Here is a 24,504-nt window from a genome sequence, read left to right as displayed (position 1 = left end):
TGTTCCTGTGAGTCTTGCAAGATTAAAATACAAAATTCTACTTAGCAGGGATTTTCCATTTCTATGCTTGTTATGCCATCATTTTATGTGTGGTAAAGGAGTGATGCATGGAAATATAAATGATTGCCCAGTACAACATATGATATTGGTTCTGGAAGGAGTTTTAAGACCTGGGATTTCTCTGTTCACAGTCATGTATTCACGCACTGATTTATACTGCATGATGTCAGGTTTCTGCATTGTGGGGTTTTGGTTTTAGTCTCTGTTCTGCAGGAACAGGCCTCAAGATTGGGTGTCCCTGCAGCAGTCTTGGCAGCCAAAAACGCTGTTACCAACATTGAGCAGATCTGTCAGCCTTCTGCAAGCCCCTCTCAAGTACCACTGCTGAACTTGGACCAGAGAGTAAGCAAAAAGCCTTACATTTAGCTTATTAAGAAACCAGTATTTGTGTGTATGGCACTCTTCTGTACAAGAAAGGAGCTACTTTTTGACACCTTGGAAGTGAAGTTTCCTGTCTGTTACTAGCGTATCTCTAAGCAGGCCCTATATTGTCACCTCTAGTGTGTTCCCTGGTGTGGCTTGGTCTCTTTTATCCGTAGTTCCATCTTTATCAGTCTCAGTTTGCAGCGTAGCGAGGTATGGTGATGGTCTTCTGTACAAAATCTGTGCCAGGACTGCTGGCTCACCTCGCCTCTGAGTAGCTGTCAGGTGCCAGTGCTGTCAGCTCAGCTGCCTTTGACTCAGCCTTGAGAAGAAAGGTGTGGGCCTTCCCCAGGAATTCTCTCCACCATTCAAATATTTGAAAAACAGAAAGCAAGGGGGAAAAAAAACGTTATTTTTGTAAGAATGCGTTATTTACAAGGGAAATAATTTCTGCTTATTTTTTTTGGGTGATTCCAGGAGAGACTGTCTTGCTTGCTTCAAACAGTCAAGGATTTGTTGGTGAACAACGTGTTCAGTCGCTCACACTTCTGTCAAGAAATATGGAAAATGCAGGTAAGAACTCACAAAGAAAGGTTGCTGTCACAAGCCATTTAGATTTCATCTGTGGAATCGGGTAGTGTGCTTGCAACCCCAGCGAAGGGCAGGGATAGCTGTAACCTGGAGTGATGCTCTGATCTGTGTTCCATTTTCTTTGGTGTTTCTTGTAATCTATGGTAGCCTTGCCATTGCTTATCCCTGCTTGTGGTCAACTGTGGTCTTGAGTTTCTCCTAAGAACATCTGTGTTGTTGTCTGTTCTGCTTAATTACCTCTGTGGCAAGATTTGCTTTATTTTTGAGGAGGGCTTTACAGAGGTTTGGAAGAATCATTAAAACTGCGTGCTGAGTTCTGCTGAGAAACTGGCACACAAGAAAGTTGGCAGCGTCTTGGTGATCGAGCTTTTTGGGGAGCCAGGCAGGCAGGTTGCCTCTCTGAAGGAGATTTTAATCCATTTCCATTTGTACAGAGCACTTCTGGGTTTCTGTAGCTTTTAGAAGCAAGGAAGGGCACGGCAAATGTGGCATCTGGAGTTACAGCACAGATAGTGGGATTAAACTCGTCCAGGGTGACACTGCAGCTAATGCAAGCTTTGGAGGGATCATTCTCTCTCTTATTTAGCTTCACTCCTTACTGTTTTCAGTGAAATCTGCTGATAACTCTCCATCAGGTGGTGCATAGGTTTGCTGCCCAGGTCACTGCAGACTCGCAGCTGGCTGTGGGGTGTCACAGCCCCAGGGGTCCTTTGTGCACTTTGCCAGCAATGCTCAGCGGGTCTGTGGTGTTCTGGTTCTCTGCTCTGTTTGTCTGGGAATTGTGATAAGCCTGAGTGAGTTGGTGCAGCAAATGGCTTGAGAGAAATACGAGAGCAGATAACAGGTTGCATTGCTTCACAAATGTGTTGGCTTGATTTCATTTGTGTGGTTTGTTTTGTGAAGATAAATGGTGCTCTAAATAGAGTAAGGGACTTCTTGTGAGTAGGACAATCTTGGTTGCTTGCTGCTCTGCTGGGAAAGAAGGAAGAGACTGATCCCCCTGGATAAAGAGGCACGCTCTAGTCTCAAATATCCATTCACAGGCTGAAAATAGAATCCTGTGAATTTTATGGGCTGATTAAAATCTCTGTGTTCTCAGGTAGACATGGAGACCAAGTGCTGCTATGTAATTGAGATCGTTACAGTAAAGGATTAGGCTGTTGAAGACAAACTATGTGGGCGAGTTGGGGGTCATGCTAAGAAGCAGCTACCAGTCTCTGCAGAAGGCTAGTGGGATTTGTCTTCCGAATGCCTTGCGTGCTCAAAGACTGCTCAGGTGGTGCTTGGTTTTCCTCCATGCCCATGGGCCCATCTTCTTGTAGAGCTGCAGAATCTCTTTCTGCAGTCTCCTCTTGGGAATTGGATTTGAGAGCAGCAAACCTGCTCCACAGAAACTACCAAAGAGTTACGAGACTGAGTGAGAATTCTCCAAGATGGTTCTGAATTAACAGGGCTCAAAATGTAGTACTACCCCCTGTTTTATGGGATAGCCACTGCTCTTTTGGATATGCAAAATCAGGATTATTCCAGGGGGACAAAGGTGGGTGAATTTATGAATGGAACACAGAATTGATAACTCTGAATGAACGAAGTTTAGTTTCCTTTTATTTGTATAGGTTACCTTATCAAAACGTTGTTGTTAAGTGTGAAATGTGCCCTGGGACCTAATTGTGCCATTCCTGCTAGGACCTTCCAGTGCTGGAAGCTGTGTGGCACCTGCACAGAGGCAACATCATTGGACTGGGAGAGCTGCTGGAGAGGTGAGCAGAGGTTTATAGGTTTGCAGATATATTTAATCTCTTAAAGCCTATTGAAATCTAATCGGGGATTAGACATGAGTATTCTGGACTATGAATATAGTCAGATGCTTGCAGGTGATCAGATTAGCAGGATTTAAGAAGTTACCCGGGGTTTGAGAGGTTACTCTGGGTTAATTAGCACAGTTCAGGCCACGGTGGCTTGTCTGACCACATCAGGCTTGTCTGATGGCTGCCCAGGCAGTTGGGGTGCGAAGCGAACGGTTGGGCGAGAAGCACCACTGCAGCCCGTGCTGCCTGATGTTTATTTCACTGTTTCACTGGCACAGCAGGCAGGTACCACACAGTGTGGGGAAGGACACGGTAACCCAGCTCTTTAGGATCATCTGGCCATGCCGTGAGAGCTGCTTTGGAAACTCTTGTGCAGCCAGCGAAAATTAGCGCTGCTCTTGGTGAGAGGTCTTGCTGCACATAAACTGTGTGCTTCTGTCATCTCAACACCAGTGTTGCAATAAAGTGAGGCAGAGTTAATCTCCGGGGAATAGTTGTTCTAAGAATTTATTTATTTTTCCCAATACAGAGCTTACTCTTTCAGAACCTCAGGATGTTTTCTTATGGTGTCAAAGGAATATTACAACAATCTTTAATACAGCCTTTGATGCCAATTTACTTGTCTGTTAATGAGACAGGAAGAAAAGCCTTCAGTGCTTCCTGTGCTTTAAGGAAACCAAAGAGATAGAGCTTGTTTTTTATATATATATATATATATATATATATATATGTATATATATATATATGTATATATATATATATATGTATATGTTTTGGTTTTTTTTTAAAGCATTTTTACCCAAGTATCGTAGAAATCAGAACTAAAATCTTGTAAAAGAAGTCTTTAAATTGAAATACCTTTATGTCAGATATGATTAATACTCATACTTCAATACACAATTCCATGTGTATTGTTTCTTATCTTACTATGAAGCAAATAAAGTTCTTGTTGACTTTTACAATGACAAGAAGTGAACTGCCTCATGTAGTGCAGATGTCTCTTGCCTAAGTCCAAGGGGATGGTGGGGCAAAAACCAAACATCACAAAGCGTGGAGGGGATTGAACTGAACGTGCTTTTGTTTGTTCTCAGCAATCCTGACGCCCCTGCTGTGGTGGAGTGGCTGTGCAGCAGCCTTTGTGCTCTGTGTGAGCAGGCGGAGGAGCCCTCGCAGGACGCGGAGCTCGCTGGGAGCGTTCTCTCAGGCAAGGCACTGAGCTGGGCACTGCAAAGTGGGGTCCCACTGCTGGCCTGCAGCACGGGCCTGCAAGTCAGAAGCTGGGGATGTGAGAATGTGGACTGTGCTTTGCATTTTCTTACCTTCTTTCAATGAGGGAAGTATATTTGGTGAATTTACCAATTCTTTCCTGAAAAAGATTGCTTGGAGTGCTGTAGCCTGGCCTTTGGGCCAGTGCAGTGGCTCAGGTACAATTCACCTGAGCTCTGAGATGGTAAAAGTGTGTGACACCTGTAAGCAGCATGGTCTTTACAATCCTTGACATTTCTGTGCTGCTTGTCATTGATTGTTCTCGGTCCTTTTTGCCTGAGAGCAATTTTAGTCCAAGAAAAAAACAGAGTGTTGGCAGTCTTGCTGACTGTGCTGTTCAGCGGGTGATGTCTTTCAGCCACCAGTCCCCCTGGGGGACTGAGACAGGAAGGCAGAAGGGCAAGAGGTTTTTATTGTAAGGGGATGCTGAAACACTCATTCCTTCTTGACTTGCAGACTTTGCGATCACGTTTCTTCAGAATGGCTTTCAGCAAACGTCAGAGCTGGGAAGGAGGTGTGAATTCAAGAAGGTCCCCAATGTAAGGACAAAATGAAACTTTAAAGATAACTGTTTAAAAAAAGTACTTGCATTTTATGTGTCTCTGCATTTATGAGTGATTTCTTTAAATCTGAGCTTAGAGCAACAAAGAAAAGGCAATGGTCCATTTACTGGAGTGTCTAAGGAAGAAATGGTGAAACCAGAGACCTTTGTAAAGAGACTTTCTCCTAGGTGACTTGTCAGAGGCTTTTTAGCTTCCTTGGGTTCACCTCGATTGCCCTTTTTTTTCCGTTTGTATATGAAGCATGGAAAATGCTTGCCTGTCTGCCTGTTGTATCTGTTCTGCATTAGAGCCTGAGGTAAAAGTTAAGCTTTAATTTAGGAGAGACAAAACCTTGTTATTTGACTCAGTTCACTTTTCCTGCATATAATTGTAGCTGTTTTAAACACAAAATTCTTAATTTGTCATTTTTGAACAGATCTGTCGTGCTGTTTTACAAAGAATGTTGACATGTAAGTGTTCTTGTGATTTGTAACTTTGTGCAGTCACTGCTGTTTGCTAGGCTTTAGTTCCTTGCTCGTTACTGAATCTCTGAAGGACTTGGAGCAGTCCTCTCTGGGATGCTTTGCCTGTGTTGTATTTATTTCACTGATTCTTTGTGCTTCTGTTTTTTTCTTTGCTCTTGTAAAGCGAGTGTCTTCTAACACCAACAATAATTTCTTGCTTTTTGTGCTAGTTCATTTTTGATCCTTCCAGCTGTAGCATCAGGTAAAGATATCTGAGCTGATTTTTAACAAGTTTGGTTGGAAACAATCCAATGTGGTGTAGCACAGAGGTTAAACTAGGATAATTTTTTTCTGCTTATTACATTCAACTTTGAATTTACCAAGTTAAGTGCAAGCAAGCTATTTTGCTGACTTGCTGTTTGGGTTTGCAGACTAATGGCTTGTGAAACCTGATTATTTTATTTATTTATTTTTATTTTTTTAATGTGGAGCAAAGACTTCTAATGTGCATGCTTAGTCTTTAAAAAAACAGTGTTCAACGGTCCCATGCCCAGCGTGCCTGTTTAGGCCTGGGCAGTTATGCTGCTGCTTAGAGCTCAAGTGTAGTAGTGCCTGATGTGCATTACAAATCCTATTGCAGAAAGACTGAACACACGAGAAGGTTTTTTTTTGCCTTGTGTCACAGACGATCTTCGCAGTAAGCTGCTGGTTCTGCTGTGCTGTTTTGTCTGCAGAGGAAGCATTCACTTACACCTCCTCACGTGCTCTAGGCCATTGTATTCATCTAATCTGGCTGTGTGGGTGTTCTTACTTCTCTGTCTCCTTAGTGACAGCGCTTTACCTCTTTCCTTGCTGGCATGTTTCAGCAGCATGCTCAGAGCTGTTGCAGAAATCAGCGCTTTTTGCCTGTTGTAAAATGACTGAAAACCAGGACACAGCATGAGATCTGTCCCCCCCCTGCCCTTCTGCATCTCTCCGTGTGGGTATCTCCAGCCTGATCCCTTACCCACGTCTGGCAGAAAGCATTGTCTGGAGACAGAGCTGCCTTACAGACCTCACTGAGCAGTGCTAAAAAGGGAAAGCTGTAAGAGAAGTGCTTTATTATTTAGTATGTATGACTCCCATCTCAGGTGACCCTTTAATGGTGTTGGCACTTGAAAAATAACCCTCATAAACACAGGACTGGAGGGATTCTGGGGGAAGCGAAGCAGGTGGCTGGCAGTCAGGCTGGAGTCAGTGCTAACCTGCTCTTCATCCGACCTTCATGTTCACGCAGCCTGCGCTGCCCCTGGCTGCCTTACAGTCTGATCAAAACTATATTGGAAGTTCAGAATTAAGTGTTTTTGTGAGTGTGTGCTTTTGGGTCACCTTTGAGGGGTTTCACTTAGCTTGCCAGCTGCTTTGAAGAACATTAGGGTGTTTTATATCAAATAATTCACAATTAATGGAGACGTTCACAGGAGGAGGACAGGCTGGGAGCGCTGTGCTTCATAGTAATGATCGTGCTAAATTGAACTCCCGTGCCTGAGGATAAGTAGAGTTTATCTCCTTTTCTCTGTTCTCCCCTGCTTAACCTCAAAGTATTCCTCAGCAGGGGAGGAGAATGCTCCTCCCATATGCTGTGGGCTGCCTTACAACAGAACTGTCAGGGATGCCTGATTTGCTGCCTCAGTTTGGTAGTTTCCTTTTCAGAGTGCATCCCTGAGATGGTCCTAATGATTAAATCCTAATGAAAACCAAACTTTTTCGTGGTTAAAGAGGAGACTTTTGAAGGTAGGATGGAACAAGAATCAAAACCACTGCTGCTGCAGCCTATAAAGCTGAGGATCTCTCAGTATGTGGGCTTTGAGTAGGCTGGTCAGGACCGTGTGTTGTGCAAGCTGCCAATCCCTGACCTCTACCAGGCATTTTGGGGCAGGCCTCACTTTTGAAGGAGTGCTGCTAAGCCAATGTAACTGTGAAGTCCCTCTGCTGTCACAAATAAGTGCCTTTCACAGCAGCATGCTCTCTTCATTGAAGGTGAAGACCATTGTTTCCGGAGGTCTTTAACACAGAGCTTGCCTGTGCAAATCCGTCTCCAGACTTTTCTCTAGTGCAGCCTTGCAGTGTTTGCACTCTTAGATGCACTGCACAGTTAGGATTAGATTTGGAAATTAAACATTACTTTATGTGCGTTTTTTGATGACTTAATTATTAGCACATTTTTGGGAATGCTTTTAAAGTGGTTCAAGGTTGATGTTAATAGTTTCTGAGTCTCTGGGTTACTTCTGAGTAGTTTTTGTAAGAACTTAATGCTGCTGAATGGCACACGTCCCTAAAGGGGTCACCTTCTTAGCTGTTTGGGGTCACAGCTCCTTCCATTTCTCTCATTGCACCTTTGTGTTTTTACTTTGGGGTGCCAGGGGTGCTTGATGCTGTTGGTAAAGAGAAGCAGGAGGATGTCTTCACGTTGCAAGCTATGAGGTTCTGGTAAGAAACACAGTTGCTCTGAATAACGTCAGGAGGAGTTTTCTTTAACCACTGTTATGGTTGTTCCTGAAATTGAGTGAATGTTTATTCCCTCCCTCCAGCCCTATTTGTGTTCTGTGTTCTCTCTAATAAAATATTCAGAAGTGAAATTGCAAGTAAAAAGTGTGAGATAGGAAAGGGCATTCTGGCAGTCTCACAACCAATCTTGGAGCACTTTAGCATGTGATGAGTTTCTTCTCTCAAGTTTGCTCACTCTGCTTCTTAGCAGGAGCACCTGGAAGGTGCCTTCAACTCCTCACATTTCCATTTTCAGACCCGTTTTGTCTGACTGCTTTGTACTTGTCAGCCTTCAGTCCTGACCTGTGCAGGGGCATACGTTTGACTCAAGTTTGTAAATCTGGTAGCTTAATAATGTTGAGTAACTGACAGATTTTTAAAAATACATATAAAAAGTTTATGTATCTCAGGCATTTTCATGAGGGTAGGTGTAGAAAAATGAGTCATTCACCCTAATCAGTGCCTGGTTGATCGTATTTCCTGCGCATTGTTTCTGAATATTTCCTTGTCGTTTATAGGCTGAACGTGTTCAATGTGTCAATTTATAGAAGTGCAGTTCATCCGGATTCCTTGCAGCAGTTTTTTAGACACACCCTGACTGAGGTTCTTACCTACAACCCCTTGTTGAAAGGTAGGAGTACACGGGGAGCAGTAAGTGCCTCGAGGGTTTGTTATTGTGGTGGGTTTGGAGCTCCGTCCCAGTCAGACCTCACTGAAGGGAATCCAGCCTGCAAACCAAGCACAGTGCAACTGCCTGACTCCCTGCTTCTTTCCCTACCTGCGTGTTGCCAGAAAAGATGGGAAGTTCATCTGGGTTTTAGAGGGCTGTAGTTCAAGAGAAGCCCTTAGGTGGAAAATCAGGGCCTTGAGATAGAGCTTTAGCCAGTGGCTCACGAGCAGGTACTTGGATAACATCTCCTAGCAGCCTTTATGGAGCAGACAGGGGAGAACTGTGGCCTCTGGGAGTAGTTTTAGCCAAAGGAGGAGCTGGGTGGGAGAGCTGGTATTGCAGAGAAAGCTTGGGGCTAAAATTATGTGGCCCTATATGTTTCTCTTTAAGTGCCAAACGTAGCCTTTCTCTGCTGGTTAGGTGTCTGATGTTCATTTTGTTTTGGTAGATCAGACATAAATGCAAGAAGGCTTCCAATCCATGATTGTTAATTGTGTGAAGCTTGATGTTTTTAGCAAGAAATACATTTGGGCTGCAAAATCTCTGGTGAAATATTATCACACTGAGCTATGAGCTTGAGCCGCTCACCTGTAGTGTGGGAGAGCAATGTCGCTGTTGCTGGCTTCCAGCTGAAAGAGATCATTGAGGGAAAAGATGATTCCTTGCTGTTTTTCTCTGTATTATGTTGGCCAATGCATGTGTGATCTCGAGAACAGCTTTGAGATGACAGTGCTGTAGGGAAATGGCACAGTCGTGTTTGCACAGCCTGTGTTCCAGAGATGAATAGGAGAGAAAGGATTTCAGCAGGCAGTTTTTAATGTGTGTGGCTGTGAAAGCTAAAGGGAAATCTTGTGTGGTGAATATCTTTGTTTTAGGTCTATTTTAAAATCTATTGCTGAAGTGGTAACTGTTGTTTTATTTTTCTGGGTGTAGTGTCTGATGCCATCCGTATGCAGAGAGAGTGGAGCTTTACAAGGACTTGTTCGCTGCTCACTGCCTTGTATCGCAAAGTAGGTCTTGGTTTTACAAAGAGCACATGATTATAATGGGTTTGTATTCGCTGAAATATCTGAAACGGAATTACTTAAATATAAGGCATTACAGTCACAGAATCTGAACTAGCTGCCAGGAGCTGCAGGCAGGACAAAGCCTGAAGCACTAAGGGGACGTTTGTTTGTGCAAAGCTCCTAATGAGAACAAAGATATCTGAAGACGTGAATTTTCACTGTTACAGAATATGACGTTGCTTCTGAAAGAGTTGAAGTGTTCCTGTTATTTTAGCCAGTGCTGATTCCAAGCCAGAATAATGTCTGGCAAGCTGATGCATAAGGTGCACACGAGATAGCTTTTTCAAAAGTTACGCAAAAGGCATCTGCGTGTTAATCTTCGCAGTGCATTTCACCCTTACAGGTGGCTGCATGCCATAGCTAAAGTGAACTGCTGTCACTCTCTTCCAGCTGTTTGTGGCATTCAGTGCAAAGGAGTCAATCTGCCAGCTACAGCAGGTCCTGGAAACACACGAAGTGAATTGGCAGCATGTCCTGTCCTGTGTTTCCGTGCTGGTGGTCTGTCAGGCTGAGGCTGAGCAGTTGTTCAAAGGTACGTAGGTATTGGCAAGCCTGCAAGATAACACGTGCTTGTTGCTTCTCAGATACTGAACAGAGAAAACATGGTGCAGTAGCAAGTTCCTAACTGCCCTTCAGAGATTTCTGTAGGGGAAAGAGCAGGAGCTCACCCTCTGCATTCAAGTATTCTATGTCAGCTGCGATGTGAATGCCAGGCCTTGTGTCTGACACTTCTATAATTTAGTGTACAGCTAAGAATGATTACTTGATAATTACCTTTATGATTATTTGGAGTAGTGATTACTGAAGCTTTGTTCTTCTATCTCACCTCAGCTAGCAGACCTTGTTTGATAGGGTTCTTACTGATTGTGTCATTGCTGGACTCCCTCTGATTCTTGCAAGTGGAAATCCTAAAGTATTTGACCACTGAAAGCACATGAAAAATATAGGTGAGGCCCAAAGGTTCTCTAAGCTGCAGTGCATGTCCCTTTGGGACAGAGGTGTTATCAGATATTTGTCTTCATTTACTATAAAGTTGTAGCACAATTGTCAAGAGCAAAGTTTGAGGTTACTGTTTTATGTTTCTAGATCTACTGAACCATCTCCTGATAAAGGCTTTTGAGAACTATGATATGGAAAATATGATCACTGCATTCCTGGTAGCTCGTCAGGCTGCCCTCGAGGGCCCTGCTGTGTTCATGCCGTACTCTGAATGGTTTAAGGTAAGACTAAACGAGGCCTGAGTGCTAATCTTTGTTTTAAGTATGTGAGAAACCTGCACTTAAAGAAGGTTTTGCTGCACAGAAAAAAACAACTAGTTCAGACAAGATAACCAGGGATCTAACAACAAAACAAGGAAAACAACACAAAGGAATAAGTGATTATATTGGTATTAGGAAAAATATTTATTACAGCCTTTGTGTCTGCAAAGAATATATTTATTTGGCTTTCTCTGGTCTTCCCTTCTTTCATCTTCCAAGTCCATCTTGCCTCCTCTAGTTATTTGTCAGGAACGCAGACACGTAATTCCTATTCTAATCATATTCTTGGATGTCTCTCAGTATCTTGATAACCAGCAGTGTTGTGATTGCGTAAGTCGTGGGTTATTGCACATGAAGCATTCCTGTTTCCTGGATGTTTGCGTGCAGCTGTAATTGATGTGTTTGACCTTATAGATAATTGCTAATTAGCTTTTAGTTGTAAACATGTAGGTATTTAAGGTATGCAAATCTCTGCATAACTTAAACCTCTAAATTCCTTCGTATGAGTTTGCAAATCTAAGCTCTGCCTTTGCTGATAAAGTGTTTAGGATGTATCAAAGGTAAACTAGTTCTATTTTGTATAGTGTCTGACTGGCTTATTTTTCTTAGAGTGCCCAGATAAACTTTTAGAAATGTGTTGCCTCGATCAACCTCAATCCTTTGGTTCATTTTTTTTTTTTTGCCTTGTTTAACCCCCCCTGACGATTTCCATGGTAGCGCATCAGAAGGAATTTTGCATGTGACATGGCAGGCTGTCTGGAAACTGGAAAAAGAAACTCAAAGAAACTTGTGTGGAGACTTCTAAGAACTTTCTCTGGAGACTTTTCTCCAGGAGGATACTCTTGACGCAAAGCAGATGTCTGCAAGAGATGCCTGGGGTTTGCGTGCTGACTTTAGTGCAGTGCTGGGATGCTGATTCTCTCCACGCTGAAAGGCTGAACTGTTAAATTTTCTATTTCAGGCTTCCTTTGGGAGTGCTGGTGGTCAACACGGGAGCAGTAAGAAAGCTCTGGTCTTTCTCTTTGAGTTCTTGTCAGAGCTGGTGCCCTTTGAAGTAGCCCCGTACTTGAAGGTGGGAAGCTGCTGGTAGAGGCAGTTTTTAGACTGCTCCAGAACTGTTCTGAAATAAACACATTTTTGCCCTGTGCCTTTGAGCATATTATTAGTGTTGTTACAGTAATTGCATTACTTCTGATATAGTGCTCAAAACCTTTTCTCCCTGAAATAAACAAGAACAAGATTCTTTTATTTCCTTGACAAGAAGGAGAATTCCTTCCGTGGAGTTATGTTGAAGCACTTCAGTGATTTAGTCTGTTTGTTGTTGTTGGGGAAAATTAGCATGTCAGTTGCCATGAAACTGGCTTTTCTTAAAACAAGCAATAATGTCTTCTTGGGGGAGTATTGGAGGTAATTGAGTGTAAAAGTAAACCAGAATTTTATAGTCATCTCCTGTAAAAATGGTAAATCATGTTCTGAATTTTACATTTCAGGTCCATATAATGTACCCGCCTTTTGTGCCATCAAAACATCGATCTATTCTCTTGGAGTATATCACTCTGGCTAAAACCAGACTGGCTGACCTCAAGGTTAGTAAAAATTGTCCCTTTAGAAAAGACATCTTTCTGGATCTGTCAAATTTAACCGTGTTGTGACAACGTCCATCTTTATGCATCATCACACAGGTTGCTATAGAAGATATGGGGCTCTATGAAGACTTGTCTTCCACGGATGAAGCCGTGCAGGTACTGGTCATCCATCCAACAGTTCTCTCAGCAATTTTGCTCTTTTTCCTGTGGAGGCTTAGGTTAGCCCCGTCTGCTATTCCTACCAAGCTTGAGCGTGCTGCCAAATCTAATTCCTGTCCTAAAGTTGGACAAGAGGTCATAAATATGGAAACTTTCCCCAGATTAGACCTGCACAGAGGACAAACAGATCCTACTGAGTATTTCTGGAGACAGGCTGCAGAGAAGCTCAACGATTAGCTAGCCAGCTACTGGCCAAGCAGCACCTATGTTAGCCACCCAGGTAGCAACGTGCTGTTTGAAACCAGTAAAGTGCCAGCTCCCTCTAGCCCATCCTGCACTGTGGGATGTAGAAAATAATGGACGATTCCGTTGGTGGGGATTTAAGGGACAAAAGGCTATCTAAATGGTGTTGTATGGTGTGGGGAAATGAGGTTGTTGAGATGGGGAGAGGCAGAAGACAGCTTTGCAGGAATTGGCTCTGCATTATCTCTGCTGATAGACTGACTGGTCTGTTTGGTAGGTAAGAAATTGGCACAGGTTGTTGCAGTCTTAAGATGTCTCACGGCTCAAACACGAGAAACCTGTGGCAGCATTCCTGCTGCCTGGAGTGTAGTTCTGGTAGTGCGGGCTGGATGTGAAGATTATGGGCCTTAATTCCAACTGTATGAAGTAATACAGAATAACAATAAAACAAATTCAGAACAGAAAAGATACCGTCCCCATGAGGGCTTACTGAATAAACGATGATGTTAAACAGGAATATCTGCTGCAGTCAGTGTAGGAGTCTGGGTCAGCCCAAAGGTCCGTGTAGTTCTGTACCCGAGGAGCTGTTACACGTAACAACCTTCCCAAGACAGGCTGATGCTTCGGGTCTGGGTTTCTCTATCCTGCAGTTTTACTCTGCTTATCAGGTAGTTCTCGTTATTCAATGGCATTTGTTCAGTCGCTTTGCAGCACAGACAGCTATTACTAATCCTGAATGAACAAGCAGGGAAGATTGCTGTCATCCTTGATTTCTCACAATATTTTTCTCCCATTGTTGCTTATGAGCCAGCCCCAGGGGCAGGCGCTTCGTGACGTTGAAAAAGCCCTTCAGATATTTGAAAATACAAGGAAGATCCCAACATCTGTGATAGAAGCCAGGTACTGTGTGCTTCTCAATTCTTCTTGCTTTTAACTTTTAATAATAATGGAGAAAAAAAAAAAGCCAAGTCCAAATCAAAATAACAAAACAAGAAAATTTGAGGAAGTCGGCAAAGGAGGATTTAGGAAATTCTTCCCATGTTACTCACTTCCTCCGTAGTCATCTAAACTGAGGCTATTTCTGCAGAGTATAAATAGGATTATGCACACCTGCAAGAGAAGTCCACAATTACTATAATACTATAATTAAATAAATAAATGAATAATTATTAGCTAATCTGAACTTGATTTGTGTGTGGTTATTCATGGCACCTTGAATATTTTTTTATTTGCAGGAACCAGATTAATTTTTGAGGTAATGCAATGGCACGTTACAGCTCTGGCGTTGTTAATATTTTGCTATCTTTTATTTTGTTTCTCAGTATTTTCAGGCGACAATATTACATTTCCTGGTTCCTTCCCGCTTTGCTCAGGCCACGTGTGGTTAGTACTTTTTTTTTTTGACCTTTCCACCTAGAAGTGTGTTTGTAGAGAGGTGATTTGCACCTAACCTGCCTGTTTTTCTCTTGCAGCTCCCTAAAGCCCCGGATGTGTGCATGGCTTTTATAGATTCTTTAAAAAGGTATGGAGGCTCCTCCGTGTTGTTTTGTGGACTTTGTCTTCATAACGTTTGGCTTTCTATTAGATTACCGGAAGCTTTGACACCTTGTTTACGGAATGCTGCCTGTTGGCTAACCCTTTTGGCAGGGCTTCATGGCCAGACTCGTTTGTGGCTTGCAGGTTGTGGATGCAGTAGCTTATCTGTATGGGTGAATGTCTTCAGTTCTGTAATTAGTCCAATATCCATGGATAAAACTATTATCTAGAAGGAGTCCCGTGTAGCCCTCTGACTGCAGGCCAGATAAATTTTCATGCAAACTTTGGAGGAGGATGCTGAATGCAAAATTCCAACAGGAAGATGAGCCCCACTGTATAAAGCTCTCCCCAGTATGGGTGAGGATATGGGAGAAGGGGAAGATGGAAATTACATATAAATGTGTTGTAATGCTTCTTGAGCTGTTCTTAAGGGACAACAGGGTAACGTTTCAGGAACTTGCAGCCCCTCTCAGAACTCAGGCTTGTCCTGTATGCATGTTTAAAAGTGCTTTTCTGCCTTGCAGAAACAGCTTTAGTTTACATCCAGTAATTCCTCTGTAACCTGCAGAAAAAATGCTCAACGCTGCCTTTTACGAATGAGACATTCAATCCTGCCCTGTAATTCCAGTCTGACAAAAAAAAAAAACTTAAAACAAACAAACAAACAAAAAACCTTAAAAGTTTTAAGAGAAGTTGCTACATTATTCTTCCTTACCAGCAAGTGTTGGAGGTCAAACTTCGATCTCTTTCGCATTAGCATTTTAGGTGTGTAAATACTCACAATCACATAGGAATCTAAGTCATGTGACTTAGATATCTTACATATGAAACAGATATTAATTCATGTGTATGCCATGTGTAGTGTGTGTTACACTTCTATGATGCTTGCTATGAAAGCCTTGGATATAAATTTCTGGCCCTTTTTATTTATTATAAAAAAAATAACTCAGATGCTCTGTATGCTTTGGAGCCTCTGTAATTACTTTTCATAGCATAGCTGTTCTTTATACTTAGATGTAATGAAGATGAAGTTTGAATATGCTGATTTGGTATACTAAATGTCTTTTTTTTACTATAGAGCTGATAAAATACCCTCAAACTTGTACTCGACGTACATACAGGCCTGTTGTGCGATGAAAGAGAAAATGTTACAAGGTAAAACAATTTTACTTCCAGATGAGTTTGAAGAAATGTTAATGTTTCCATTGATGCTCTCATAAAGTGAAAAACTCAGAAAGTTACAGCTGATTAGGTCTTTAATCTGTATGGAAATGATATGTATATGTATGTGTATGTTCTTTATGTCTTCTTGAGGTATTAAATAGTTACTGCCATAATTATTTTCTCCGCCTTTCCTGCCTGAGTGGGATTTCTGCAGTCCGTGTGGAGCTGTGCAGTGCTGAGGCTGCAGATGAGGCCTGAGCTAGCTGATTTAAATCTAGCTCCAGTACATCGGCATGAATCAGCGTTTGCAGTGAGTGCCTGTCAGCCCCAGCTAGCCTGGGGTGTGAACCTGCTGTGTCCATCCCTCGTGTAATGGCACTGGAGCTGTCTGAACTCACCCTCGTGCCTTTTTAAGAACAGATGACTGTGCGTGGCTGAGAGCTGGGGAGACAGGAGGGGCTAGGAAGGAAGCCAGCAACAAAGGGATCGTGGTTCGTAGTTTACATGTCTGTGGGCGGGAGGGCCCCCACCATTTTCAGATGCCATCCCTGCAGCCCCATTAGCAGCACAACGGGTATGAAATAGTTATTTAATGAACAATCCTATCTCTTTCAGCAAGTGGGTTTAATCAAACCCTTGCAGCTTAAAATGGGCAACGTCCTCAGCGCAGGTTTGTACAAAATGAAAGGTCAGGCTGGTGAACAGGGGCTGTTCCCGCAGCACGGTGGCAGTAAATACACCCCTACAGGGGTGTGCCTGCAATGGGCTCCTAGTCAGGGCACTCTGGACGTTTGAAGCTTTCTGAGGATGCTGTGGCTGGGAAGAGCTGTGACCGAAGCGTGGACTGCAGCAGCCCGGCTGCAGAGGTTGTCCTGGCAACCGGCAGAAGTGAAGAATCCCTTCTTGGGATCAGCAGCATCCTGCTGGGCAGCCAGAGCTCTGCAGGAGTCTCTGAATTGCCAGTGACCTCTAGTGGCACAGCCTGATCGTGTCCCCTGCATCCTGACCAGCCTCTTCCATGTCCCCTGCTGTCCCCTGTGTCCTGATCCATCCCTGGGGCTTTGGCACAGGATTTAGGGCAGGATTGAGTTCTGGTCAGCTGTAAACCTGCCCTGTTCGTTAGTGCTCATTCTCTCATATAAGAGTGACTCAGCGTTCATTGTTGCTTTACAATGCGTTTATAACAATTATAAATTTTAACCTTGTCATTTACTTCTCTTGTTCATGGTTGAGCTATTTCTGGCCCATGGACGAGACGCAGTTCCTGTCTAACCAACTGCACTGGGTGGTTTTTGGGGCTGTGCTGTGGCGGCTTCTTGTTGGTGGCACTCCTTTTCTAGTGGTAAAAGGAATTTCCTTTCATTTCGTTCAAACAAAATAAAGCAAGATGTAACATCTGAAGATGGTGTCGGGCTTGAGGAGAAGCTGATGACATAGTATATTTGCATTGCAGTGTTTCGGTATTTTCAGATTCTGCTTCCAGTCTTTGGAAGACAACAAATGTTTCCGTGTGGGGCAGAGAGCTGAAGCAAGTAGGAAAGAAACTCAGAAAGGAGACTTTTTTTTTGCATTCGTCTCTAAAAACTGAATTCTGTTCTGAAACGAGGCATAAACTGATAAATGATTAATCAAGTAACACATTTGGAATGTAAAAACAAAGCTGCACGTGTGAAGGGTTGATGCTTTGGGGGTCTGTGACAGTTTATAGAGAAGCATATAAATACTGCTTTTGCAGCAAGTGTGTGCAAGGGCTGTTGAATACGTTTTATAAACTGATGTAATGCACAGAGGTAAGAATAACGTGTTGCATTGCTCTTTTTATATGTCTAGATGAATCAAAAGTGGAGACCAGCCATTCCAAAGAGCCTATTGAGCAGCTGAAGGCAGAACTGGCTGAACTAAGGGTGCTGATTGTGGACCAGGCTAAACATGAAGGTATGGAGGAAGGCAAGTTATAATTACCCATAACTGGCTGCTACAAAAGCTACATTAATAAAATGTGGCTAATGGTAGCCCAAGCAATGGCAGTAGTGACTTGCCTCTGGTACCTGAAGAGTGCAGCCCTCTCAGATCTGTATCCTTCCAGCTATGAAGACTTTTTTTTTTTTCACGTCTAACATAACTCCTGTGCTTGAGTTGGGAACTTCAGGTCTGCAGCTTTGTGGTGATTGCCATCACACGCATCTTTGCCAAGATTGGCAGCTTCGTTCCTGGGACTTGCCTGGTGGCCTGAACCCCTGCCTTTCAAAGGCTTTTCCTTTTTGGTGTGAGAAATGGTTCTTGATGTGTGTTCATAATAGTAGTGCGAGGAAAAAATAATGTTGTCTTCTAAAATGAGGATGATGATCACTGTTCCAGCTGACCTTTTTTGTTCATTAAAGGTTTTTATTGTGTAATTTGGGTTCTGATCAATTTGAGTATATATTTCACTTGTTCTTCTTCCTGTTACATGGAGTTGTACATCTTTCATGCCTTCTGTCCTGACTCTCATCTTCTCCTGTTGCTTCGTTGCAGATGTGCCAGCACAGATTGCCTTGATTTCTGACAGACTCTCAAGTGTCTTGGGTCACAGCGGTGATGAGAACGATACTGCTGCTTTGAATTCTCGAATCCAAGTTAATGTTTTTGACCCCAAGCTGGAACCCTGCCATCAGAGTGTGAGTGCCATCTGTCTTGGGATGAGAAATAGGTAGGGCTGGGTAGGTAAAAAGGCAGCTGGATTGTACGTGAGACAGGTTGCTTTATCTGTGGCTACCAGGAAATACACTTCTCCCTTTGTCTGCTTTGTAGTGCCCTGCACAGACTCTACCTGTGTTTTAACCTCCTTGAAGTTGTTGGATGTCTGGTGGAGAGATCTAGAGATAGAATCTAATAGAGCAATCCTGTGATGAGCTAGGCTTTCCTCACCAGACTTGCCTAGATATTCATTGTATGTTGAGATTATTCCTGGGCTGTTATGGGCTTAACTTTCTATCTCTTATTAGCGCCAGTGGTTCTGTAAAACTTATGTCATTTACAGATTTGTCTCCTTTGTTTTAACGTTGGAAAACATAAAGCGTACAGAGCACAAAGCTAGATCTAGGTATCCAGCCCAACAAGGAGGAAATAGCAGTGTCTCTTGTTCCAGGTTGTTGATCTTCTGCTGACATCTTTCTGCCAAAACCTAATTGCTGCTTCCTACTTCAACCCTCCTGACAGGTAAGATGGAAGTAAAAGAGCAGGGAAATGAAAACTAGCTAATACACTGTAATTCCAACATTTGTCTAGGGGCCAGAGGGACTTCTGGTTGTTCATACCTACTGTGCCAGACTGGGAGTAGCAGGCTGCTTTATTCTGAGTTTCTGTAATCTAAGAACTAATGCGCTTTGATGTGTAAGTGTAAATAAAACCTACTTCTCCTTTTCTGTACTGATTTCTTCAGAAAAAGGTGGCACTTGGCTCTGCTTTGTTCTCTGTGACAGTGCATTAAAAACTTGCTGCAAATACTACGTGCTTAGGTTGGTGCTTTGAGCTCAGTGGTGAGGGATGGGGAATGAAGCAAACTTTTGTTCCTTTTGTCTGGTAATTACCTGCTGGCTGACACTAAAGATCAGAAGGAAAATGCTTGTGTTCTGACAGGGTTCATGGGGGTGTCTTTTTGGCACATTCAGTGATTTTGCAGATCCAGACACCTCACTCTTTATCCCTGATGCCGTATGTAATACAAAATGAGTGAGACATAAGTGCTGTGGGCACAGGAAGAGCAGCCTGATACACCTTCTCTCCACCTTCCTTCTCCCCTTCCCCCTGCAAGTGGCTCAGTTTGATTCTGGCCTAAATGAGCTACACGTGGAGGGAAAAGCAGCAGCTTTCACTGAGAGCCTTCTTTGGAAGGACTCTATTAATGCTGTCTCCTTCATGATGTGACAGAAGTCTGTCAATGTTAACATGTCAGTGGAAATTGCTTTGTTGGAAAACACCAGTGTACTGACAAACTGCTTGTGATCCCAGCTGCTGATGGTGCTGAGCTGGGTGGCTGCTTCTCTGGAGCACAGAACGCTTCGGCAACCACTGCATCTTTACCTCTCTTCTCTGCTGGTTTGCCCTGGTGACACAGGAGTGTGGGTGAATCTGCTTTGAGAACCCACATGAAAAGGAACAATGATGAACGAGAGCATTCCAGGAAGTTATTTCTAAACCCAACCCCCCATCCAATATCCTCTGAAGATGGTTTGTGTTCTGTCAGCTAAGTGGGAATGCTCCATAATGCTCCCTTCCCTTCCTCTGTTTTTTTAACAGGGACCTTGTCATATTGCTTCTTTTCTACACTTGCTTTGTTTTACGTTCCCGTTTATTGCTCTGCCTCTGCTCACATTGTGCTCTCTGTCTGAAAAAGCTGTCTTTGCCCCAGGCGCAGTTTCCTCCTCTCCTTGATGTCATTTCAGAACTCTTCTTTGACTATATAGTCAGTTATTTGATGCAGGGCACTGGTGGAGTTTGTGCCTTTATAGAGGTCCTCAGTTCAGATGCTCTAAAAATGATACTTTCTTTGAGCCTATAAATGGAATTATTATCTTGTATTTATCGACAAGTATGGCTCAGGCTCATTGTGTCTAACCATTAATAAAAAAAAAAAAAAAAAGGGAAGGAAAAAAACCTCTTACTATATTGGTGATAAAAGAAAAACAGTAAAATGAGCGTGTGGTTTTTACCTTTCTACAGGCAGGGCCCATGTCTCTCCTTGTTTGTGAAGATGATATGTGGACACAGGAGGCTCATACCTGCCCTTCTGGGCAGGCTCTGTCAGCTTATTTATCATCAGGTTAGTTTTCCAAGCAAGAATCCTATGGTTGTAGTGTGCTAAAGGTTAGCGTGGCTACATTTCCTGAGCTGTGAGGCATGTACCTGTCTTGACTGCATTGTGGAGGGACTTCACTGGTTTTTAGGCTTCCAAAATTTCTCATTTCAGAAGAGTAGTCTGGACTTGATCTTAGGAACGTGAGCTAAATGTTTTCCTGCAGAAGTGCTGCTGTAGTAGGTTAATATTTTGGGATGTATTTTAAGACAAGCTGAAATAAACCAGGCTAAGAATGGATCCAAAAGAAAAATAGTGGGATGCTTAATTCCCAAACTTCCATATCGAATATTTCACTAGTAACCCCTTTTAAAAATAAAAGTAAGGCCTCCAAATCTGAGTTGCAGCAGTGCATGGCTTTCTTTTAAATAACTGTTGATTTTATTTTCCTTTACTCAGTGATACTGAAGGTGAAAAATTAAAAGTCTGATAGACCAGATTAGCCTTCATGGAAGCTAAAAAGTCTTGAGGGATTCAAATTCTGCTGGGCTGAAATTAGAGCTAGTTGCTCCAGGTTACTCTGTTACAGAAATGTACAAATTTAGCTGCAGCTTGACAAAAGGAAGGAAGAACATGCTTAATTTAACTGGTGCCTCTTGTCTGCTGAATTGGTATCACTGCACTGAATTGCTCAATGGGCAGATGCAGTGTTCTGCTACTTGATTAATTCTGAGATTTTTCTGCAATTGGCTGTTTTGTTACAAGTGAAATTCATCTATTTTTCCAATTTCTTTGTCTGTCTTGCAGGGTCCTTCCCTGAGTGATGCTCATATTTTAGGACTAGCTGCTTTTGTGATCCATTTAAGTGAATGCAGATCTTTAATTCCTGAAGTGGAAGCTGATTTGGGGATTTCTCAGCCTGTTGCTGAAAAGGTCCTTTCCATTTCTGAGTACTGGAGCTGCTTGCTGGTGTGCAGGACCAAAGAGTCATTCTCCTTCTGCACGAGGTGAGGTTGTACATCCCCCACGTGCTTGCTTCCCTGGGCAATGGCTTAGGTTTGGCACAGGAGGGGTGCTGGGGAAGCTCCCTTGTTCTTGTGGAGGATTTCCAGGGCATGTAGGTGCTGCATAGAGGCGCTACACAGAGAAACAGACCAATGGCAAACCTGCGTGAAATAGCATCCCGATGACTGTTGCTTGCAGGAGAAAGGACTGACTGGGTGCTCTTGAAAGTTCTGGTTTATTCGCTGGTGATTCATGCCATTAATATACTTGGTTTTGGGAGCACATAAATAGAAATGACCCCAAAAGTGAACGGGTTTTGAACGTGTTGGTTAAAACTATTTTTAAAACTTAGTCTTTGCTTTGACTTTGAACTTTTGTGAATGGGAAAAGAGATGACTGAACCAGTCAGATAACTGAATTCTCTCTTTCTTGATCAGGTTTTGCACTGCAGCCATATCTTATCTGATGTGCAAGTTTCCGTCCTTTTCTCGTGATGATTTATGTGCCTTGGTTCCTCCTAGCATTGTTCAAAAGGTAAAAGGAATATATGTTTTACTATTGCTCCTGAGAAAAATCAGTCTCAGTTCAACTTCCTGCTGCAGACCCTCGTGGAACTATAACTTGTACAAAGAAAGCTACATAAAAATGCCTCTTGGCACCCTACTACCTTACCATTTGGTGTATTTGCTTGTTTGGCAGCTTCACACAAACAGAGGTTGCAATTTTTTTTTAATTTTCATTTATTTATTTATTTATTTATTTTGTGGAAAAGTGCAGAATTTTTCTGCCTTTGTTTCAGTTGCAGTACATTGTACCACGGCTGAGCTTGGAAGCTCGGGGAATCACATGCGAGGAAGGTAAAGCTGACCTAAGCTGGAGTTCCCTGTCGTGTCCTTCTCTAAACTACAGAAGAGCCAGCCTCTGTTTGTGGAAGCAAGCACGGTTTCAAGAGCTCCTGAAGGAAAAAGCATTCCAGGTAAGAATATTTCCCATGCCTTAAGTTCATGCTGGGATTCTCATTTTTCAGATCTGCCCTTTACAAGTTCCTTTTTGCTGATACAAGCTTTGTGTAAAAAATCTGATACCTGAAAAGTTGACATGACAATGGGAAGAGGTGATGTGTGCTACGTCATGCACTCGGAGTTATCTGTAGATTTTGATGGTGATGATGAAAAGGCAGAAATAGATAAACAGGACATAAAATCTTCACCCCAGGTTATGGCAAAACTTGGAACCTTGGCACGATACAGTATATCAACAAGAAAATTATCAGGAACTGTAGAGAAAAAGCCTGTCCCTCACCTCAGCTTCCCACTGCGTGCAGACTACAAAGTGATGATGACTCAAGGCACTGAAAATACTTTCTAGCTTTTTTGATGCTTTGTCTAAATGTCAGTGTTCTCCTTGCGTATCTTGGATTGTTTGGCTCTGCCTTGCTATGAAGCATGTTAGCATATCAGATATTCTCTTTATACCATCCTCACAATATATCTGATTTGACAGGATTGCTTTTTTTAACCAGTTCATATAAAAACTAGTGTGTCTTTGTGCAGAGGAGTTTGCCATATTATTAGAATGATTCCATGTGCTTTGCTAGCACGAGTCTAAAAAGTATGAGTCTAAAATACCTTTGCACTCTAACCTTTCTCTGATATTTACACCAGCCTGCCTGTGCTGCTTTATTCATTTTAGAGTGTTTCTGATAACCTGCGTTCATTCTAGTACCTACACTTTAAGAACATGGGCATTTTGGGGAATGCCAAAGGGGTGTGTTTGTGAACGAGATGCTCTATACACTTGCTTTCAGTAAATTTCTAGATTCCTGTAGTTTTTTAGTCTAGATTTCTTGCAAGGGAAATGGTACTGTAACTTCCTCAGCTTGATGCCTCCAGTTTAATATCTCAATCTGCACTGGGTTGTGTCTGGATGTGGGTGAGGGTAGGTTTTATTTTATTTTGGAAAGAAGGCAGCTCTTCTGTACAAGTTATTTACCTTGCTGATCTGCTCTCTTATCTAAATTGTGTTTTTGTGTATTTTTGTGTTTTATTTTTTTCCCCTCCCAGTTATCTTTCAGAGAATGGCTGCTCTTGGAACTAGAAGTGCACCCTGAAGAGGATATTCTTTCTGCTTCAGAAAGGTAAGTGCAGGGACATTTTAATCCCAGATTCTAGTGGGACTAGTTCAAGAGCCTTTCCCACTCAGATTAGGAAAAAAGCCTTGAAGACCAGGAGGTTAACAACAAAGGTAAATAAGAAAGCTGCTGTGGGATACACATGCCTGTCGTCCACTACAGGCTAAAGCAATGAATTGCAAAGTTCAGGCAATACTGGAGTGAGCTGTGTGTTTTACCTTGAGGAAGTTCACGAAGATGACCTCTGGCCTGCATATGCAGTCCTTCCACGTGACTTTTGATAAAACCTCCCCGTTTCCAGAAGCAAGAGAGCTGACATCTGGACATGTGGTGTCTGGTGGATGGCTTTACCTATATTGGCACTTACTTGCCTACTTGTATCTGTCACTCCATGTGACTTGGTGCCTGAACTTCCTTTTATAGTAAGGTAAAGGAAATCTATCACAGCAATGTAATGGTTCCCTATCTTCTCTTTCAATACTGCAGACAGGATTTCCATTACTGGGCTATCTATCAGTGGTATCTTCCGGCACCTTCTGCTTCTGGTGGCTGTGATGGAGACCTGGAAAAGGCGTGTGGCATTATTATCAACACCATTCTGGATTTCTCACAGAGGTATTCCCTTCATGACTTGCTTGTCTGCAGAAGCAATAGTTCTGCTAATGACCATGAAGCTATGTGAATTTGTCTTACATGGGGTTATGTTTTCCTGAGTGGAAGTGATTCCCTTCTCGCAGGTCTGGCTGCATGTGAAAGCTGGGAGGTTTCTCTGCATGATTCACTGGTCTTTGCTTCTTGCTTTGGGGGACAGAGGTTAAGGGCTGAAGTCACAGATGGTTCCTACTTTGTCTGGCTTTACGTCAAATTTGTATTCAAATTTGTTTGGCCAGACAAACATCAATGCCATTGAGGAAGTGGCTGAAGATGGAAAATGAGGAGGTGCAGGGCTGAAGGAGAGTTACATCTACAGTTTATTTAAGAAATGTTGATAGTAGATGTGTATGCTCATGTGAAGGCATTTGTTGCTTTTTTTTTTTTTTTCTTTGAATTATGTTCCCTTTCTGGCCTAAAAGGGATAGTCACCTGATATGTCTCTATTTCAGGTTGGACCTGGGTAGCTATGGCCAGTTGAAGATGTCAGTCAATCCTGATATTCTTTGCAAGTTGCAGGTGATTACAGATTTTAATGCATATCTGTGCGTTCAATCCTTGAATTTGTTCAGGCAAAGATTTTTCCTAGAATGTCAGCGTAAGTAAGGCTGATACTTGGTTCTCAGATGTGGGCAGCAG

The 24,504-nt window shown here is 42.7% G+C and overlaps 1 protein-coding gene across 1 annotated transcript in view; it reads left to right on the top strand.

Annotated features, from left to right (window-relative positions):
• Positions 1 to 24,504, top strand: part of FANCA (FA complementation group A) — a gene marked incomplete at its 5' end in the record, with an annotated part of 34,830 nt that overhangs the window by 1,830 nt on the left and 8,496 nt on the right. The window contains 28 exons of the mRNA XM_082769762.1: positions 260 to 402; positions 901 to 996; positions 2,701 to 2,774; positions 3,914 to 4,026; positions 4,545 to 4,627; positions 5,067 to 5,100; positions 7,497 to 7,563; positions 8,139 to 8,251; positions 9,224 to 9,300; positions 9,748 to 9,889; positions 10,444 to 10,577; positions 11,578 to 11,688; positions 12,107 to 12,202; positions 12,299 to 12,358; positions 13,416 to 13,504; positions 13,927 to 13,987; positions 14,077 to 14,126; positions 15,219 to 15,295; positions 17,135 to 17,239; positions 17,819 to 17,961; positions 18,432 to 18,502; positions 20,006 to 20,105; positions 20,886 to 21,085; positions 21,521 to 21,617; positions 21,883 to 22,059; positions 23,147 to 23,220; positions 23,701 to 23,829; positions 24,318 to 24,384. Of these exons, the coding sequence (XP_082625888.1) occupies positions 260 to 402; positions 901 to 996; positions 2,701 to 2,774; positions 3,914 to 4,026; positions 4,545 to 4,627; positions 5,067 to 5,100; positions 7,497 to 7,563; positions 8,139 to 8,251; positions 9,224 to 9,300; positions 9,748 to 9,889; positions 10,444 to 10,577; positions 11,578 to 11,688; positions 12,107 to 12,202; positions 12,299 to 12,358; positions 13,416 to 13,504; positions 13,927 to 13,987; positions 14,077 to 14,126; positions 15,219 to 15,295; positions 17,135 to 17,239; positions 17,819 to 17,961; positions 18,432 to 18,502; positions 20,006 to 20,105; positions 20,886 to 21,085; positions 21,521 to 21,617; positions 21,883 to 22,059; positions 23,147 to 23,220; positions 23,701 to 23,829; positions 24,318 to 24,384 (2,783 nt within the window). The remainder of the gene's footprint in view (positions 1 to 259; positions 403 to 900; positions 997 to 2,700; positions 2,775 to 3,913; positions 4,027 to 4,544; positions 4,628 to 5,066; positions 5,101 to 7,496; positions 7,564 to 8,138; positions 8,252 to 9,223; positions 9,301 to 9,747; positions 9,890 to 10,443; positions 10,578 to 11,577; positions 11,689 to 12,106; positions 12,203 to 12,298; positions 12,359 to 13,415; positions 13,505 to 13,926; positions 13,988 to 14,076; positions 14,127 to 15,218; positions 15,296 to 17,134; positions 17,240 to 17,818; positions 17,962 to 18,431; positions 18,503 to 20,005; positions 20,106 to 20,885; positions 21,086 to 21,520; positions 21,618 to 21,882; positions 22,060 to 23,146; positions 23,221 to 23,700; positions 23,830 to 24,317; positions 24,385 to 24,504) is intronic.

The sequence above is a fragment of the Aythya marila genome, assembly GCF_965140915.1.
Source record: "Aythya marila genome assembly, chromosome: 12".
NCBI lineage: Eukaryota > Metazoa > Chordata > Aves > Anseriformes > Anatidae > Aythya > Aythya marila.
The sequence above is the reverse complement of the archived record's forward strand: the minus strand, read 5'-3'. Positions and strand labels throughout refer to the sequence as shown.